This window comes from Eublepharis macularius, chromosome 10 (genome assembly GCF_028583425.1).
Source record: "Eublepharis macularius isolate TG4126 chromosome 10, MPM_Emac_v1.0, whole genome shotgun sequence".
NCBI lineage: Eukaryota > Metazoa > Chordata > Lepidosauria > Squamata > Eublepharidae > Eublepharis > Eublepharis macularius.
Window position 1 is genome coordinate 61,099,145 of NC_072799.1, and position 18,622 is coordinate 61,117,766.

Sequence of the window (18,622 nt, forward strand, 5' to 3'; positions counted from 1 at the left end):
TCCCATAGCATCCAGTTCAGAAGTCTCTCTCTGTTCAGGTCATGCTACCCAATCAGATTCCGTGAAGTAGCCTGTCACTAAAGGCTCTCTATTTCTGTGAAGAATTAACCCTTTACAGTCCTTCAGCTGTTTTTACAGCACTTCTACATTTTTAAAAAAGTGCAGTCTGTCACATCTGCATAGGAGGGAGGAGAAGGCTCATTCAAACTTTTGCTTTTTAAAAAAATGTAAAGCTGAAGTTTAGGTTGGTGAAGGCATCAGAGAGCCAGTATAGTGATTAGAGTGTTGCAGTAGGTTCTAGAAGTCCCAGAACTGAATTCTCACTTTGCAATGGAAGCTTGCTGAGTGACCTTGGGCCAGTCACACATTGGTTAGGCTGAGAATTTCTGGATTGATATGAGGATAAAATAGAAGAGAGGAGAACAATAGAAGCCATTTTGGATCCCCATTGGGGGGAAAGGTGGAGTATTGACAAATGTGTCTGTCTCTCTTCATCATTCTGGCTTCCAAAATCCAGTATCTAGAAATCTTGACATAGTTAAAACTTTCATATTTTAAGGGAAGATCCATTTTTACTAATAATGACAATTTAGAAGAAAACAGCATTGACTTAATAATGACACAGCTGTCATTATGCTAAAATGCTTGACATGTTCTTCTGCTATGCCTTTTCAGGTGAAGTATTGTCTTATGGGAACTGTGATATACCTAGCTCTCTGAAGTAATGCTCTGTGAGGTTGTGTCAAGGTGCTAATCAAATAATTGCAGCAACTGACAAGAAAATTGTTCACATTTTGACATTCCCCCCCCTTCCCCTCCAAAAAAGTATGTAAAACGTCTTTGGAAATAATGGTTTCTGTTGTCAGTTGATGATTATCTAATTCCTCATCTTGAAATAAAAAAATAAGAACAGTTGTACAGAAAGTTTAACCCAGCTAGATATTAGTAGCATGTTGCATTTTTGCTTTTTAAAAAACTTTTAGAACAGTCATGCGTGGTTACTGCTCTGTATGCCCACTAGAACCACAGGTACTTGACGATCTGTGCTTGGATGTTCCTGGTGTTTTAAAAATAGGAATAACAGCCATATGAGGCCCAAGCACAGACCAAGGCTGCATAGGGGAGAATTTAACTCTTCCAGACCTGTAATCAAAATTCCCACCCCCACCCCCGTTGCTATTATTAGCTTTTGAAGGAAAAAAGTCATGCACCTACCTTTTGACAGAGGGGAGAGATCAGTTTTAATTGGAGAAACCATGCAGGTATGAAAAAATTACTCCCTTCTTCTTCAGCATGTGGCCCCAGGTTGAATTAAGGCACTGCATAGTGTTATTTCTGATCATGAATCTCTCACTGTGTTAGGTCCTAAAGTTGCCAATTTCATACTCAAAATTCTATGTGGATCAGTTTCCAGATCTGTAAGGTCCCAAAATGTCCCACTCCAACATGAGTGCCTCAGCTTGTGCCATCAGTAGGTGTTGGTTGTAATAGTAGAACATGTGCAGCTGTGTTTCCCCTAAGATATACAGCATAAGCATAAACATTTATAATCCCACATTTACAAGCGGTAGTGTAACATGTTATTTTCCACCATCATTTTATGTCCTGAGAAGCATTTTTTTTTCTGATTTACAGCATAATTGAAAACAATAAGATCAAATGCATCTCTCCACTAACCTTTTATGGGCTCAGCTCACTTATTCTCTTGTAAGTATTGAGATGTTAATTTAAAACATTGTTTAGAATATGAACACTGACCTGTTTGAGGGGGAAGTATCTGCCAGATAGTATTTTAACTGTTTCAGATACTGAATTGAATGAGACAGAGTCCGGCCCCATTAAGATGCTTTCATCTGTACTAGATCTGTGGATCAGGTGGATCCCTGTTTCCACCTCCTCCCCCTTGACCCCACGTACCTGGCCAGTGGGGGGAGCGTGCCCCCTGGGGCGCCCCCCAGAGGTGCAGCATGCCCCCGGGTGGTGCAGTGCACTCCCGTGCCCTGCAACAGGCTCATTTGGGCCCAAATCAGGTCCGCAGGGGTTGATGATACTATAAATTTAATTTATAGTCCACCCTCCCCACACCAATGGGCTCAGGGCAGCCACCTCCCTCCATGATCGTCTTTCCAGCAAGTCTGACTGTAGCAAATGCAACCTTGGAAAATGCCATCACACAGTCCCCAACTTCTCCATGATTGCTTTTGATAAGTCCAAACCTGGCGGTGAGCCCAAATCATCCCCCCCCCCGCAGCTGAATCACCAAGACGTCAGGGGGCCCCAGGTCCATTATGTGTCAAAACACTGTGGGCAGAAAGGAGTCCCAGTGTACTCCCCTCGTGCTGATTCTGCTCCTCCAGCCAGATCCTGCTATATAGTGGCCTGCCTGATCCATACTGCTGGATGGTGACTGAGCTCTCCTGTGCTGACCTGCCCACTCTGCCCCCCTGGCAACCCTTCCTGCTGCCTGTGGGGGAGGGCTCAACAGCAGCCTTCATCACTACCTCGGAACTGGTGGCGTCCAGCTGCTCCACCTGTTCAGAAAGCCGTTCAAGGGCCTTGGACAACCCCTGCAGGTGAGACTTCCCTTCAACTGTGGCAGGCCTAAGTCCCACTCTGCCCCTTAGATGGGAGATGAGGGGGTGAGTGGACAGGAAACAGGTTGCTATGGCCTCCTGCTTCATAGGGGAAGCTGCTCTGGAGAAGCCTCCTCCCTGCACCTGCAAGGCAGCTAGTTTTTGCAGCAGTGCTGCTGCATGCCCCTACCTGATAGGGTGCACCATCGACCAGCAGGCACCTGGAGCCACTGCCCATGCTCTGCTGTCCCCAGAAGCATCCCAGCTGATCACTGCCCGCTGCCACCAATCGCAGCTGCAGAAGTAATTAGAGTGCAAAAAGACTGCTGCATTCCATCACCACCGTGCTCCGTCTTATATCTGCATTTGTGATCTGAGAGGCAAATTTTCAGTTACACTTAATTGGTTCATTTTGATGTTATGTCTCAGACTCATGTAGTACAGTGAAATGACAGGCCACATGCAGAAACTATGCCATCTATATTTCCATGTGAGAAATTGGATTTTGAAACATACTTGCAAGAGCGTTTCAAGCCAAATAAGCCAATGTTCATATAATATGCTAACAAAGCCCAGTTTGCTGTGATGAAGTCATAAATGTGAAATAAAACATTCATTGCAATCAAACTAATATTTTTTCTTTTTTCCAGAGTTTTGATGAATAATGCCCTTGCACAGTTGCCTGATAAACATCTTTGTCAACATATGCCAAGGTTACACTGGCTGTGAGTCCATTGTTTCCTACAGAAGTTAAACTTTAGACTTAATTTGAACTAAAAGCATCTTCCCATTTGTAAAAAAATTTCCCATAAGGAACAAGAGAATGAGGTGTTACTAGAATTGGTCTCCTGTGAGTAAGAAAATTTGTGGAGGAATTAGCAAGCAAGGAAAATAGCTATGCAAAAGGCTGGTAACTATGGGATCTTGTTCAACAATGTCTATGGGTTTCCTTCCAAAATAGCAAATGAGGCTGATGCTTAAGTTCAAATAATAATCTTTTATTAGAAAGGAAAAATGCATGTGCATTCACACAGAAATGCAGGGGGAAATGGTTACATGCACACAGAGTCCTAGGAAGCTAGCCAGAAGCTGGGATAGAGAGAGGGGAATAAGTATATCTACCTATCCTGAAGAGTAGTCCAGTCCATGAGAGAAGAGAGTAGCTTCAAATGTCCAGCGTCCTTGGCCAAGAGAGAGCAAGAGGCTTGGGGTAACCTCAAGGGAACAACGCTTAGGATCCAGTACACATGCTCAATTTGAGTGCTGCCAAGGCACCATTCTTATAGGGCAAAATGTGCCCTGATGTGGGAGAGTCCACCCTGCTGTTGGAAAAAAGGCTGCAATGGTCAGTTCCTGGGAGTAACAAAAGATGTGATTACCTTGATTGGTAGCTGCTGGGGAATGTGAAAGAATGCAAAATTTGTTCTGGCACTGCACAGAAGGGCAGTTTGTTAATGAAGTCCACCGGAGCTAAATTGATGACTTTAGTTGGGGAATGTACCTTCCCAGGAATGAATTATAAATACTTATGAATGCCATTTGATTAGCTCCTCAGTCAAGGACAGGTGATCTCATCATGGAGGGAGGGAAAGGAATGTGTTAAGTGGGGATGACTCTGCGAGACGGTTGTTGCACTGGACTCCTCCTGGAGCTGAAATGACTGCAAATCCAATCACCACTGATCACCCCACATTCCTATGCAGCATTCCATTCATGCCTTGGTCTCCCGGGCGGGACTCAGCAACTGTTAGCTGGAATTCCCCTGGCTGCAATCCAAACTGCCATTTTAAATCCAGTGATCCTGAGATTTTATATCACAGGTATCCAGGTTAAATGGCTTATTAAAGATGGTGTAGGCCAGCCGACTGCTTACAGAGGTTTAGCAATTATGTGTAACAAAAAGCAGCTCTTTTCTCTCCTTAGATGTCAAGCTTATGTTTTTGTAGTAATTACTACTTTGAACACTGAAAAGTATTTAAAGATTCAATTGATTGGAGTTACATCTGACTGTGACAAAATGTGGTATACTTCTGCTGCAAAAGTTCTGAAAGAGCAAAAAAGACTACTCTGTAATGCAAAGACTCTCATGTAATGCAAATCCTGTTGAGTCCTGTTAAAATTAATGACTTTATACCAACAGTATTTTTTTAAATCCTCCAGTGATTTTGAAGGCAACCATATCCATTATTTAAGAAATGCTACTTTCATCTCCTGCAACAGCTTAACAGTTCTGTAAGTAAGAAGCATTCTTGTTGAACCAACTTGGTCCAAAAGTTTCCTGAACTGGCTTCTGTTTTTTCTTTATATCACTGAGAGCATCTCCCTAGGGAGGGAATTCCATAGAAAAGTCACAACCACAGTTTATCTATGTATGTGACATCAAATTGCAACCATTTTATGGCAATTGCAGCAAGAGGTTTTCATGGTAAGTGAGGAGAAAAAGTGGTTTGCTATTGCCTTCTTTTGAAGAACAATCCAGAGTCATTCTTGGAGGTCCTTGGACCAGAGCCAACCCTGCATAGCTTCTGAGATCTGGCAAGATCGGACTATACTGTGCTACGTTCTCAATCCCACAGAATCTAGATTACTATAAATTCAGCTTCCCTTTCTGACGTTACATGAATAGGTTCACAACAAAATGGATACAATACTATACTATATTGGTCTTACTGGGTTGATACAATCAACCCAGTAAGACCAATATAGAAAATCCTCAATTACTGCTTTATAAAGTGCAAAGTGCTCATGTAGTGAATTTCATATATAGTATGCCCAAAATGCATCAACTTTGAACTACAATAGATAAGTATATACAGAATAAATATTGAATAAATATGAATATCAAGTAGAACGCTCACAATGCCCAATACCTTTTGGGGAAAACTGCCCCAAAGTCGTCCCAACAGGCTGCTAGCTTTACTCCTGTTTTGTACTTTATCAAGGGAGCAGTGCATTCATATCGGTTCAATGCCTAAATTATACAAGCATGATGATAATACATTGCTTAGTAATAAATTGTTTGGTAATAAACCATCATGTCCCATCTTCAAATAAAACATGACTTAAATTGTGGTATTCACTCAATGATCTCTGCAGTTGTCTCTAAGGTACAAATAATCTCTTGTACTCTTTCACATCATCAAATATTTAAAAAGACTATCATCAAACTAATTATCCATATTACCACAGCACTACCCTTAAAGGTACATGCCCCAGGAAAAATCTAACCCAAGACTGTGGTTCTATTTGGACTTTCAAAAACCAGAAACCAACCAGACAGGCCCGAAGGGATATTTCCACTGTGGGCAGTGTAATGTTTGTGAACTAGCAGCTACTGGCCAGGAATTTAAAATAAGTTCCATTGGACGTATTTTCAAACTGAATAATTTTTCCACTTGCAGTATGATGGGTGTCATATACAGGGCTTTTTTTTTGGGAAAAGAGGTGGTGGAACTCAGTGGGTTGCCCTCAGAGAAAATGGTCACACGACTGGTGGCCCCGCCCCCTGATCTCCAGACAGAGGGGGGTTTAGATTGCCCTCCGCACCGCTGGAGCGGCGCCGAGGGCAATCTAAACCCCCCTCTGTCTGGAGATCAGGGGGTGGGGCCACCAGCCATGTGACCATTTTCAAGAGGTTCCGGAACTCCGTTCCACCGCATTCTTGCTGAAAAAAAGCCCTGGTCATATATATCATTGAATGTACTTGCCCTTTAATATACATAGGCAGTACACAGAAAGCGGTGAAGGTTCGACTATAAGAACATATCTCAAGAATTCGAAATAGATCACTGGAGGCTCCGCTTGCACAGCATTTTGCAGACCACCACAGGGAGGCAAGGGAGTTCAGATTTTCAGTACTACAAGTCTTGAAATCAAACAGGTTAAGAGATATGCAAAGAGACCTTTTCAGGAGGGAATCCTTCTGGATATATGAACCTAACAGAGTTGTTCTTCAAGAGCTAAATCAAACTATTGATTTGTTGTGTTTTCTTTACAGGGATCCTTGTCATGTTATAAGGGTAGTGATATAGTAGTATGTATAATTATCTTGATGGTATTTTCTTTAACTATTTGATGATGTGAAAGAATATGGGAGACTATTTGCACCGTAGAGACAACTGCGGAGAACATTGAATGAATACTATGATGTAAGTCATGTTTTATTTGAAGGTGGGACAAGATAGTTTATTACCAAGCAATTTATTACTAAGCAATGAATTATTGTTGTGCTTGTATAACTTAGGTATTGAACCGATACACTGCTTTCTTGATAAAGAGTACAAAACAGGAGTAAAGACAGCAGCCTGTTGGGAAAACTTTGGGGCAATTTTCCCTGACCCCTTTTCACCCCCACTTGTGGGAATGTGGATGGTGGTAAGTCGTATAGCAGCTGGATGGGTCTTCTGTGTCCCATTGCATCTGGAAAACAAGAACAAAGAGAAGTTAAAATAGAATAAACTGGACGCAGTTTATGTTTATTACTACTTACTTACCATTTACTATTCACTCACCTACCTGTTGACATGTAGTGAAGAGCCTACACACGATCCTCATGAGTGATCGGTATGGTGTGAAAAATATAAGCAACACATGCTTGTACGGGTTCACACCTCTGGAGTGACATTGTGCACAGCTGTCCACCGAAAGACTTACTATTGTGTCGGAGGAAGATTACAAGCACACTTCATTCCATGTGTCCTGGAAGAGTAGTACAGGGATATGTTAGTAGTATTTATTGGGTATTGTGTGCCGTTCTACTTGATATTCATATTTATTCATATTTATTCTGTATTTATTCTGTATATATTTATCTATTGTATTTCAAAGTTGATGCATTTTGCGCATACTCTATATGAAATTCTCTACATGAGCACTTTGCACTTTATAAAGCAGTAATTGAGGATTTTCTATATTGGTCTTACTGGGTTGATTGTATCCCAGGAGGGACCATCAGTCATTTTTGTTGTGAACATATACTCGTGGCAGCCTCTAGTAGTATTTTGTCACATGAATAGGGCCTGATCTAAAGATCTCACTAGGCAGGCAGGAGGAAGGGTACAAAGTGGTGAAATTACTCCTAAAATATGCTGACATATATCTTTAATTGTTTCAGTGTTTTGAGAAGAAACGAAATCAGCTCTCTAAATGAAAATAGCTTCTCTAATCTTCACAGATTAGCTGAATTGTAAGTAGATAACTTTTATACAGCACATTAACTAGTTACTCTCTTGTGACTTGTAAAGTTAAAAACTGATTATAAAATAAACTATTAAAATCTAAATTCTGGGGATTTTCCCACAGAGACTTGGCAAACAACCAGATTGAATCATTTCCTCCATACCTGTTTAAGGACCTGAAAGAACTTTCACAACTGTAAGTTTTTAGAATAGCTCTATTATACCATGTATATTGTAAATTAATGTTTTATATTAGATGTTATCTTGAAAGAAAATGGAGTTATATATGAATTATAGGTACAACTGTACATCCTGTGTATTCTTTGAAAAGTTTCTTTTTAAAATGGCTACAAATAAGTTTGGTTTATTTATTACGTTGAATTTTAAGATTTCCAAAATTATTCCTGTATTACTTATGGTTAGTAATCTCCAGGGCTTTTTTTCAGGGGGAACGCGGGGGAACGGAGTTCCGGAACCTCTTGAAAATGGTCACATGGTTGGTGGCCCCACCCCCTGATCTCCAGACAGAGGGGAGTTGAGATTGCCCTCTGCGCCGCTCAGTGGCGCGGAGGGCAATCTAAACCCCCCTCTGTCTGGAGATCAGGGGCGGGGCCACCAGCCATGTGACCATTTTCTCTGAGGGCAACCCACTGAGTTCCACCACCTCTTTTCCCAGAAAAAAAGCCCTGGTAATCTCCATAATCAGACCCAGTTACTCCAGGATGCACAATTGCTTTGTTCAGATGTAAGAGCAATGCCTTATTTTTACAGTAATGAGCCTGGGAGACCCTCAAGCTTATATGCTTGTTCCGTCACAAGTGACAATTTAATGAAACGTTTCTAGATTTACAACAAACCATAGTTTGCCTGAACCACATCATCATGACACATCTGTATTTTGATGACAGCCACAAAATACCTTGTTGCCATATACGTTTCTTCTACCCCTTCCGCACCCTCACACACAAGAGCACAAGAAAGCTTGTTGGGTTTGGAAGCCTTCAAATTGCTTGGCGATGTGCTGCAAGCTCCTAATCAAGTTGGACTTTGTTTCCTCCCTGCAAATCAGGATTCTAAATCCTAGTTTACCAGTTTGTGAGCAGGAAACAGAATCGCATTTAACCAGGAGGTGCATTCAGAAATCATGGGAAATTGGTGTTTGACTGAAGGCTTCCACCATCAGGAAGCTTTGAATCAAGGTCTGTATGAGTATATCAACGAGCTGTTTTGGGGTTCATCCAAAACAGAAATTTGTCATGAAATCTGAATACAGCTATAATTTGAGGTTCAGATGGACTAACAGACTATGTTTTGTTATGAGGCCAGAAATCTTACATTGTAAAGTCATGTGGAATGGAGCACATGGCCCTAAGAATCTTTCAGGCTCACATCTGAATGCAACAGAGAAATGAGCTGTACATTAATGAGCGAGATACAGTCTGAGTTTATTCATATTTCCAAAGCAGAAGTCTGGACGAAGACAGTTATCTACCCATTTGAAAATTATTCTTTGTCAGCGTATACGGAGTGTAACAAATATCTCCTTTTTATTCAGGAAAATGTAGCTTTATTTCAGGTTTCTGTTATGACATGAGTTGAATCCATTAAGGCGTAATCTATCCATGACTGGATACTCTAAAATTACTAGCAAATATTAACATACAATCTTTCACATAACTTCACATCAATTGACCAAGTCAGGGAAGTATCCAATTAACATGATGTAATCCCCAAATGATAATTTATCTGAAGCCATAATTTATTGTCGGGTTTTTTACAGGAATCTTTCATGCAATCCAGTACAGAATATACAAGCAGATCAGTTTGACTATCTTGCAAAACTCAATTCTCTGTAAGTATCTGTACTTCTTTTGGAGAAATTTTTTGCCAGTATTCTATACTAAGAATTGTAGCTCTGTTCAGCGCTCACTGAACATTTCCCAGATTATCTGCCTGTTTCATTTCAGTATTTTATGTTACTCAGAAGCATGCAATGAAGCTCAACCAGGTAATTTTGACATTGATAAAGTAACAGTGAAATCCTAAGCAGCGTTACTCCAGTCTAAGCCCATTGATTTCAATGGGCTTAGATGTGTCCAAGTTTATTAGCTGCCTGGGAATGGATCTGTGGGAAGGGCTCCGATAGCAGCTAGGATGGATCACCGGTGGGGGGGCGGGGCTGGAACAGCCGTGTTCCCTGGCCTTCCTAATGGGTAGTGACCTGCCTGGAAGGGAAATGGAGACGTGTGGTGAGGGGCTGGGCCTCACAGAGGCCACAACCAAGTCTGCTACATCCTGGGAGGGTAGGTGATGGTTTTTTATGAGATTAGGACCTTTCTAAAGGTTAGTGGAAGGGTAGGAATTTCCTTTCCCTTCTATTGTCTTGAAGCAGTGGATCCAACAACCAAAGCACTTCACTGGCCTATGCCTTCTAAACTATTCTATCTGAAAACTCATGAAGTCAAATTTGACTTAAGTCATTAAGATCACAAACTCCAGTATGAATTGGGCAGGGCTGAAGATCAATGCCTGATGTATTCTGTAGACTTTATTTTGCCATTTTTAGTAAGCCCATAAAATAAATATGAAAGATATATAAATTTTGCTGATCAAATAATCTATTTTCCATATACTTTTCTCAATCATTTTCCCCATGTATATGATTTTGCATATCAATGGTACTTAATATTCTCTTTCCAATCATTATAGTAGCCTGGAAGGTATTGAAATTACAACTATTCAGAGAAGAATGTTCAATCCACTTAGAAACCTCTCCCATATGTAAGTATCATATATAGAGATTTTACATCATATATGTCACATCATCAATATATGTAATTCTCACTGTGGCCAAATCTGTGGATACTTAACACCAGAGACTAGAGCCAAGAACAGACAAGAACAATTTTTCTACAAACATAAGAAAAGTCCCAGGATTGCAGAAAAATCTAAAATCTCAAAAATAATAAATTGTTTTTTTAAAAAAAAATCTAAAGTAATAGAAGCAGCACCTGTAGCTTTCTGAAATGAATGCCCGCAGTTGTTGTTGCTAGGCAACCACAGCAGTATTGCTAGTCTTCTAGCCTTGGTTTCTATCAGTAAAAGATAAGGGGACAGGCAGGGCCTTTCCCAGGGCTGTTTTTGCCTATGAGGGAGGACTCATGGAGCCAGGCCCGGCAGCAACCACCAGGCAACTTGATACCACATGACTTGCATAACGTACCCAGGACAGGTTGCTTGCTACTGTTCAACAGCAGCTACCCCTTGAACGCCAATGTTGTATAGTGGTTAGAATATCAGATGGGGACCTGGGAGACCAAGGTTCAAATCCTCATTCTGCCACAGAAGGTTACTGGGTGACCTTTAGCCAGTCACACATTCTTTGCTTAACCTATCTCACAGCTTTGTTGTAAGGATAAAATGGAGGAGAGGAGAATGATGTAAGCTGCTTTAGGAACCTATTGTAGAGAAAGGTGGAATGTAAATGAAGTAAATAAATAATAAATATAGCTGACAATGGGGGATGGGGCAGACAAAAGGTTTATTGATTGGTGTTTCTGAAGGAGAAAAGGAAGTAGGGAAAGGTAAGGATATGGAGGTAGTCACAAAGAAAAGAAGAAATAGTGAGGTTACCCCCTGCAAGTCCTTGCAGTTTCCCACTGTGCAACTGGGCCCAGCCCAGTGGCAGCTCTGCATAGAATTTTCCTTGGAGGGCAAGAGGGAAAGTTGAAGTCAAGAGCACATAGAAGTAGAGTGGCTGATGGGCAGGAAGGAGAGAGGGAAGCAGGAGAAGGGGAGAGACTATGGGGGCTTTCATGGAAAGGAAAGTGAAAATAGTGGGGTAGGAGGGATTACATGCCCCCTGCAAGTCCTTGTGGGTCCCCTGCTTGTATATATTAAATCCTCCACATACACTATGTGGAAGAATAAAGCACATAGAGTTTCTGAGTCCCAGCAGTATAAGACTTTGATTGCAGCCTGAGCTCACTTTTCCACCATGGGCACATTAAATATATAAACATATATATATATGCCAACAAAACATATATAAGTTATACATTTCACTATAAAGCATGAGAGAGGGTATACTGTTTTCCTAATACAGCACACACAATCCTTTGTTGAAACAGGTTTCACATACAGGTGTGCTGACCCAAAAGAGCTTGCTGCACAGAAGGAAGAATACCGCATCAAGATGCCAGTGCCTTGCCTGATTCACAGTTCCATAAGTGTTTGCCCTCTAGGCATGGGTTTCCATGAGGATAATATGTGCACAACCTTCTGTTGCTCCTCTGGGTCTCTGGATTGGGGCCAGTATCTTTACCTGGAAACAAGTATGGCAGTATTGCTTCCCCAAATCTTGGCATTGGGAATCTCTGTGTGTGCAACAGTCTCTGTACAATCAGAAGCACTAAAGTTTCAAGTTATCTGCTTATGACAAGTGAAAATGACTGTGTCCCCAGCTCCCCACTAACTTTCCCATGTGTGCAAGGCATAACACAAGATGCTTCCTCTGATACAATTTCAAAAACAAATGAAATAAACATCTGTTACACATTCCATTATTCCATATGCACATTATTCAGCTGAAAACTATATTAAAGTGTTATGTGTCATGGTGCCATGCTTCCTTAAACAGAACAGCTTACATTTTCCTTTCTATTAATGCACCCCTTAATCCAATATAGTATATGAAAGTCCTCTAGTCTCTCTCTCTCCCACACACACACACAAACTAGCAGTCTCTCTGACTACTTCAAGCTTTCCTTTTATCAAAATATGCCAAAGGCATTGGCCCACTTCAATTGTTTTCTTTCCTGAGGTTCCCAGTATAGTTTATCCCAGGCTAGGATTGCCAACTGTAGTTTAGGAAACTTCTGGAGATTTGGGATGGAGCCTGGGGAGTGTGTGGTCTGGGGAGGGGAGGGACCTCAGGTGGCTATAATGCTATAGAGTCCATCCTCCAAAACAGCTATTTTCTCCAGGGGATCTAACCAGTATCATCTGGAAATAACGGATCTCTGACAGATCTCCAGGGCCTACCTGGAGGTGGCAACTTATCCTATTCCAAACCAAATAAAAATTTGACATTTCATAATGAGACACAGTCACATTGGTGAAGCATTGATCTGGTGTGTGTGTATGTGTGTTCATGCGTGCGTGCATGTGTTATTTTGCTTTGTTACTCCTTTTGTAATTGCTTCTTCTTGCTTGAAAAATAAAAATAGTTATATCAAATTATGCAGTAGGTTGCAAAATACTATGTATAGAATAGAACTAGTATTCATGTACTGTAATATATACAGTATATTCAACAAGCATCAACTAAAAAAGCCAATAATTTTCTTGTCATCAGAATTTCATTTTGCAGCCGCCCTGGAGTTACATCATGGCGGTGCCCATGGTTTATGGCGATTTTACAGTTGCCTGATTTGTTTGGTGGAACCTGGATTTTTATGCTATTTGGATCAATGTGGATTAATATTGGATTTTATGCTATTTGCAATAATGTTTTATTGCATTTTAACAGTATATTTTATCGGAAACCGCCTTGAGCCCGCTTGCAGGAAGGGCAGGATATAAGTCGAATAAAATGAATAAAATGAAATGAATTCTCAAAGAAGTTTTCCCCCTTAATTCTGTGAATATATGCATAGTGCATTTAAAGAAAAAGAATAGAACTCCATACACATTGGTTTGATGTTCAAAATGCCTCCCCTTTTCCTCTTCTCAGATATTTTAAAAAATTCCAGTATTGTGGCTATGCCCCTCATGTACGCAGCTGTAAACCGAACACTGATGGAATCTCTTCCTTTGAGAACTTGTTGGCCAGCATTCTACAGAGAGTTTTTGTCTGGGTTGTGTCTGCTGTCACTTGCTTTGGAAACATCTTTGTCATCTGCATGAGGCCTTATATTCGATCAGAGAACAAACTCCACGCCATGTCGATAATGTCCCTCTGCTGTGAGTATTCCCCTTCTACTAAAATTATGAAAGGTAGTTTCACCACCAGGGCTCAGAGGAAGATCCTCACATATGGGAAGTGAAAACATTTAATGCAAAATATTATGGCTTTAAAGCAATCAGTCATGTTAGTATAGAAACTGGACATTCTTTTCAGAATTCCAAATTAATGTAAATTGCCATTTTTGGGGGTGAAATTATACTACAAAGTCCGCCTAAGTCATGTCATTTTTTTAAAAAAACTTGTATTTATAGTAGTCTCACGAACTCTTATGACACTTTCCTTGTAGGTGCAGACTGCCTTATGGGAATATACTTATTTGTCATTGGAGCCTTTGACCTGAAGTATCGTGGGGAATACAATAGACATGCTCAGTTATGGATGGACAGTATTCAGTGCCAGCTGGTGGGATCTTTGGCCATTTTGTCCACAGAAGTGTCGGTTTTATTATTAACCTATCTAACTTTGGAAAAATACATCTTCATCGTTTACCCCTTTAGATGCTTGAAGCGAGGAAGATACAGGACAATTTCCATTTTGTTTCTCATCTGGGTGGTAGGGTTTGTGGTTGCTTTTATTCCAGTAAGCAATAAGGACTTTTTCCAAAACTACTATGGAACTAATGGTGTCTGTTTCCCTCTTCACTCTGAGCAATCAGAAACCACAGGAGGTCAAATTTATTCTGTTGTAATTTTTCTAGGTAAGTGCATTCTAGTTTATAACTGAAAAATATAACTCTAGTTTATAACTGAAAAATAAACGGATTACCTATGTATGGCCATTGACTGAGGCATACCAGCACTAAGCAGTAACTACGTGAAGTACCTGTTTTCCAGTGAATATATGCATAAGTTTGGATACTACTAAGAAGTCTGGGTACTACTTTTGGATACTCAGCATAGCCTCTAAATCTCTGTTTCATACACAATACATGCCAAGAGATAAGGTGCAAGTTAGAGAGAAGAGACAGATGTGTGACAAAGGAAGGGAAAGAAGGATGCCATGCGGAAGAAGCCCTGAGATTAGCAATCTACACATAAAAGGATAGTTCAGGGCAGTAAAGAGTAAACAAATGCCCTGACCTCTCTTCCTAACTTTCTGGTTTGTCCTCTAAAACCTGAGGAAAGGGACGGTGTTAAATCCTCCTCTTGTAACATGTCGCTCCATATGTGCCTACATTGACAGCTTTGCTCATCTGCAGGTGCCATCCTGCAAACAGGCAAAATCAGCTGTCCATATATATGCATTCTCAGGCAGGAATGGCCTGCCTGATGAAGTTAGGAAGGTCCCCCCGCTCTCCTGGCTATGTGAAACTGAATTATTCAGGAGGTAATACATAGATAATAAGGCTGTACTGTAATGAAATGGTTCAGAAAGATGCTTTGGTAAAGGAATAGGGAGGGACTGCAGACTTTACTACTACTATACTTCTGTAAATAGTACGTCTGTTTCTGTAGGAAGGAACCTGCTATGTAATTTGCAGGCCAGTGCTAAAAGGGGGAGGAGAGCTATGGGGACAAGGCGACAAAATATATCAGACAACCATGATGGAGTTGAAAGAGGCCACAATTTTATTGATTTACAGCTCGTGGAGCGTTGGCGCTGCATAGGGCACAGATCCGAGCATCGGCTGACTTGCCTGTCAGCCGATGGCCATCACACTCCCTTAGACCCCTGCTGAGGGGGGGAACCATGAGATGACAGTGAGATACCACATTGGTGTACACCCCTGTGTGGATCCCCTGCCACCTGAGAGTGAGGCAGACCTGACAGTCCCTGAGCTGGGCATGCACCTGCCATGCTTCACTCTCCAGACCCCGTAAAGGGAACCCCGTAATAGGGAAACTGAGCTCATAAACACTATTTCCCCCCAAACGAATCAGTGCTCAATGCCCCAACCGCCTGCTTCCCTCCAAAGTTGTGATGAAAGGGAGGGCTGTGTGGGATGGCCATGAGCCAAGTGCTGAGGGGCGGAGCCGCCTCCCTTTATAAGGGCTGGCAGCAGACCTGAGAGGAGCCCACATCGCCCATGTCTGCAGTACTCTGCCCGCCTCTCGCCACCCGGGCCAGCCAGCTGCCATTGGCTGGCCCTGACATTTGAATCTGGGCGACAGGGGCTGGCCCACCAAGGCCACGAGGAGCCCTTGCCACCCCTCCACGAGACAGCCACCATGTGCCCTGCTCACCTCCCTGCATAGCCTGCAGCTGAGCCCCCCAGTTAAGTCTGGGGAGGGGCGGTATTTCTGCATTGTTTAACAAGCTTATGCATTGCTTCAGCTCTGTTTCAGGTATCTGCTTGGTTTAGATTTCTGCAATCCAAATCCAGCTGCATTGTTTATTGGATATTCCATCGTGTTGATTGTATTGCCTTGAGCTGTGTAGTCAGCCTTGAGTCTCAGTCAGAAAGGTGGACTATAAATAATGTAAATAATTAATAAAATAAAACCTGCACACTGCTGTAATACTGATGCAGGTTGGTAGTGTAGCCTGGCAGAGCAGGCATTTTAAATGAAATGTCAACATACCTTGTCTTTTGCAACAGGTGTTAACTTGGTAGCATTCATCATCATCGTGTTCTCCTATGGAAGCATGTTTTACAGCGTTCATCAAACAGCCATTACTGCCACTGAAATCCGGAATCATGTGAAAAAAGAGATGTCTCTTGCCAAACGGTTTTTCTTCATCGTATTTACTAATGCACTGTGTTGGATCCCCATATTTATACTGAAATTGCTATCCTTACTTCAAGTAGAAATTCCAGGTATTGCCTTAAGGTCCTTTAATTATTCTGTCATATTTTCCAGTTTGGGGCTGAGAACTCTGAGAGCCAAACTACAAGTGACGTCTTACACAGGTTGGAGACTAGTAGGCTTCCCTAACGTTTTGGTGGGAAACGTAGGCATCCTGGTCTTGCAGCTGTAATGGAGAGCCAAGCTGTAAAACCAGGGCGCCTACATTTCCCATCAAAACTTGAGGGAAGCTGACAAGTGTCCAACCTGTGTAAGGCGTCACTTGTAGTTTGGCTCTGAGGCTCAGATCTCCTTACCAGCAGGAATGTGGCTCTTGTTATTTTGTTCTAGAGATACAGAATCGGAGGAAAGTAAATGTTTCTTTACTCCAGTGGATGTTGGGATTCAAATAAGTATATGAACACCTGCCTTTCTGCTTTCACTTTAAGTTTGATACAACTTGTATGCTAATGTATCCTACGCTAATTGTAGTGAGGCTACTGAGGCTCCATATTAATTACAAACCATTCTTTGTATTACTGGTATTGTTGAGTAAAATGTTCTTTTTTCCTCCTCCCTGCAGGCTCCATAACTTCCTGGGTAGTGATATTTATATTACCAATCAACAGCGCCTTGAACCCTCTTCTCTATACACTGACCACTAGGCCTTTCAAGGAAATGATTAATCAGGTTTGGCACAATTACAAGCAAAGAAGATCCTCAGGAAGCAAGAACAGCCAGAAAACGTATGGGGCCTCATTCATTTGGGTAGAAATGTGGCCTGTACAAGAGAGCTTACCTGAGTTAACAAAACCTGCTCTTTATACGGACTTTTCAGAAGGATCTATTACGACACATACATCAACATGCAGTCCATACATATGAAGCAAATGCATGTGGTTCACTCTGACTTTCTTTGCACATTCAGCATCATTTTCTTGGAGCGATTGCCACTTAGAGAGCGAAGCAACAAACACCCTTTTACAAATTGTGGAATGAACTCTTAAGCAGAACAAAAAACACTGACTTATCACTGTATATCTCTATGAACAACTATTGGGAGTACTAGCCATAAACGTGGGGAAGGGGTGATTAAAGATGATAGCGTCTGATGATTTGAGGGTGAGCATTTGCACCAGTCTAAGAATTGTTTTGTATTTTGACCAATTTTTAATTTGCAAGCTTTATGATAATAGAAGATTGGAGTGTACGAACCAGTGTTATCCCTAAGCCTTTGGCAGTATTTTTCTGAAATGTTTGCTTTGTGGCTGAAATATAAAGAGGCAATCTGAAACGATAGATTACTGAATACTTATCAACAGTTGTTTCAATAGATTGCATGTAAAATACCTAGTCCTGCAACACTGTGAATGGAAAGGGCTGGCAAAAAGGCTGTGTTGTCTTGGTTCCCACCACAGCCCATGTACCACACCACGCAGTATTTTAGAGGGTCCTTCAACTCTCCACAGCAGCTTTGGAGCTACAGAAGAGGCCACAGGAGAGAAGAAAAACTGGGAAATTCAAGAAGCACAACTCTGGTTACGTTTTGTATCCAACCTGGTGTTTTATATTAGAAAATAGCGATGTTCTGCGAGTTGCAGCATGAAGAACCATGCCAGCATAGTAGTATGATGATTAATGGTCTTTTTGATTTGAAGAAAGATTTTATAAATGCTTGTACTAGACTTAATGGAAAGTGGTGTGACTTGCACTCCAATGTTACAAGGATAATGTTTACAACTCAAGGATACAGGAAGAACCATTGCTGGGTACGGGATTTCTGCTAGTATGTTGTGTTTGTAAATAAAGTACAGCCTAATAAACCATCATGCAATAATGCCCTCCTTTTTAAAAATAATCTGACAGATGAACAGTTTTATGATTAAACCACATAAGCTATTGACCTTTGTGTACAACTTCCAAATCCATTCAGCTATGGAGGAAGTTACAAAGTAGGATTATCTTTAGCAGATCGAACCACAAAGTGGGTAACAATGCAATCCTAGACAAAGTTACACCTTTCTATGCCCATTGAAATCTACAGGTTAAGGGGTGCAAAATTTGGGTCCAGTAGCACCTTAAAGACCAACTAGATTTCCAGGGAATGAGCTCTCTACAGTCAAAGCACCCAAGAATCCTGCCCTTCTACTAACGGCTTTTTTTCTGAGGAAAGAGGTG

General features: G+C 41.4%; 1 protein-coding gene across 1 annotated transcript in view; it reads left to right on the forward strand.

Moving 5' to 3' along the window:
• Positions 1-17,722, forward strand: part of RXFP1 (relaxin family peptide receptor 1) — a 37,658-nt gene extending 19,936 nt beyond the window's left edge. The window contains exons 7-16 of the mRNA XM_054990290.1: positions 1,636-1,707; positions 3,224-3,298; positions 7,687-7,758; positions 7,875-7,946; positions 9,531-9,602; positions 10,460-10,531; positions 13,485-13,714; positions 14,005-14,415; positions 16,258-16,476; positions 17,028-17,722. Coding sequence (XP_054846265.1) covers positions 1,636-1,707; positions 3,224-3,298; positions 7,687-7,758; positions 7,875-7,946; positions 9,531-9,602; positions 10,460-10,531; positions 13,485-13,714; positions 14,005-14,415; positions 16,258-16,476; positions 17,028-17,329 — 1,597 coding nt within the window. The 3' untranslated portion in view covers positions 17,330-17,722. The remainder of the gene's footprint in view (positions 1-1,635; positions 1,708-3,223; positions 3,299-7,686; positions 7,759-7,874; positions 7,947-9,530; positions 9,603-10,459; positions 10,532-13,484; positions 13,715-14,004; positions 14,416-16,257; positions 16,477-17,027) is intronic.
• The last annotated feature ends 900 nt before the right edge of the window (positions 17,723-18,622 follow it).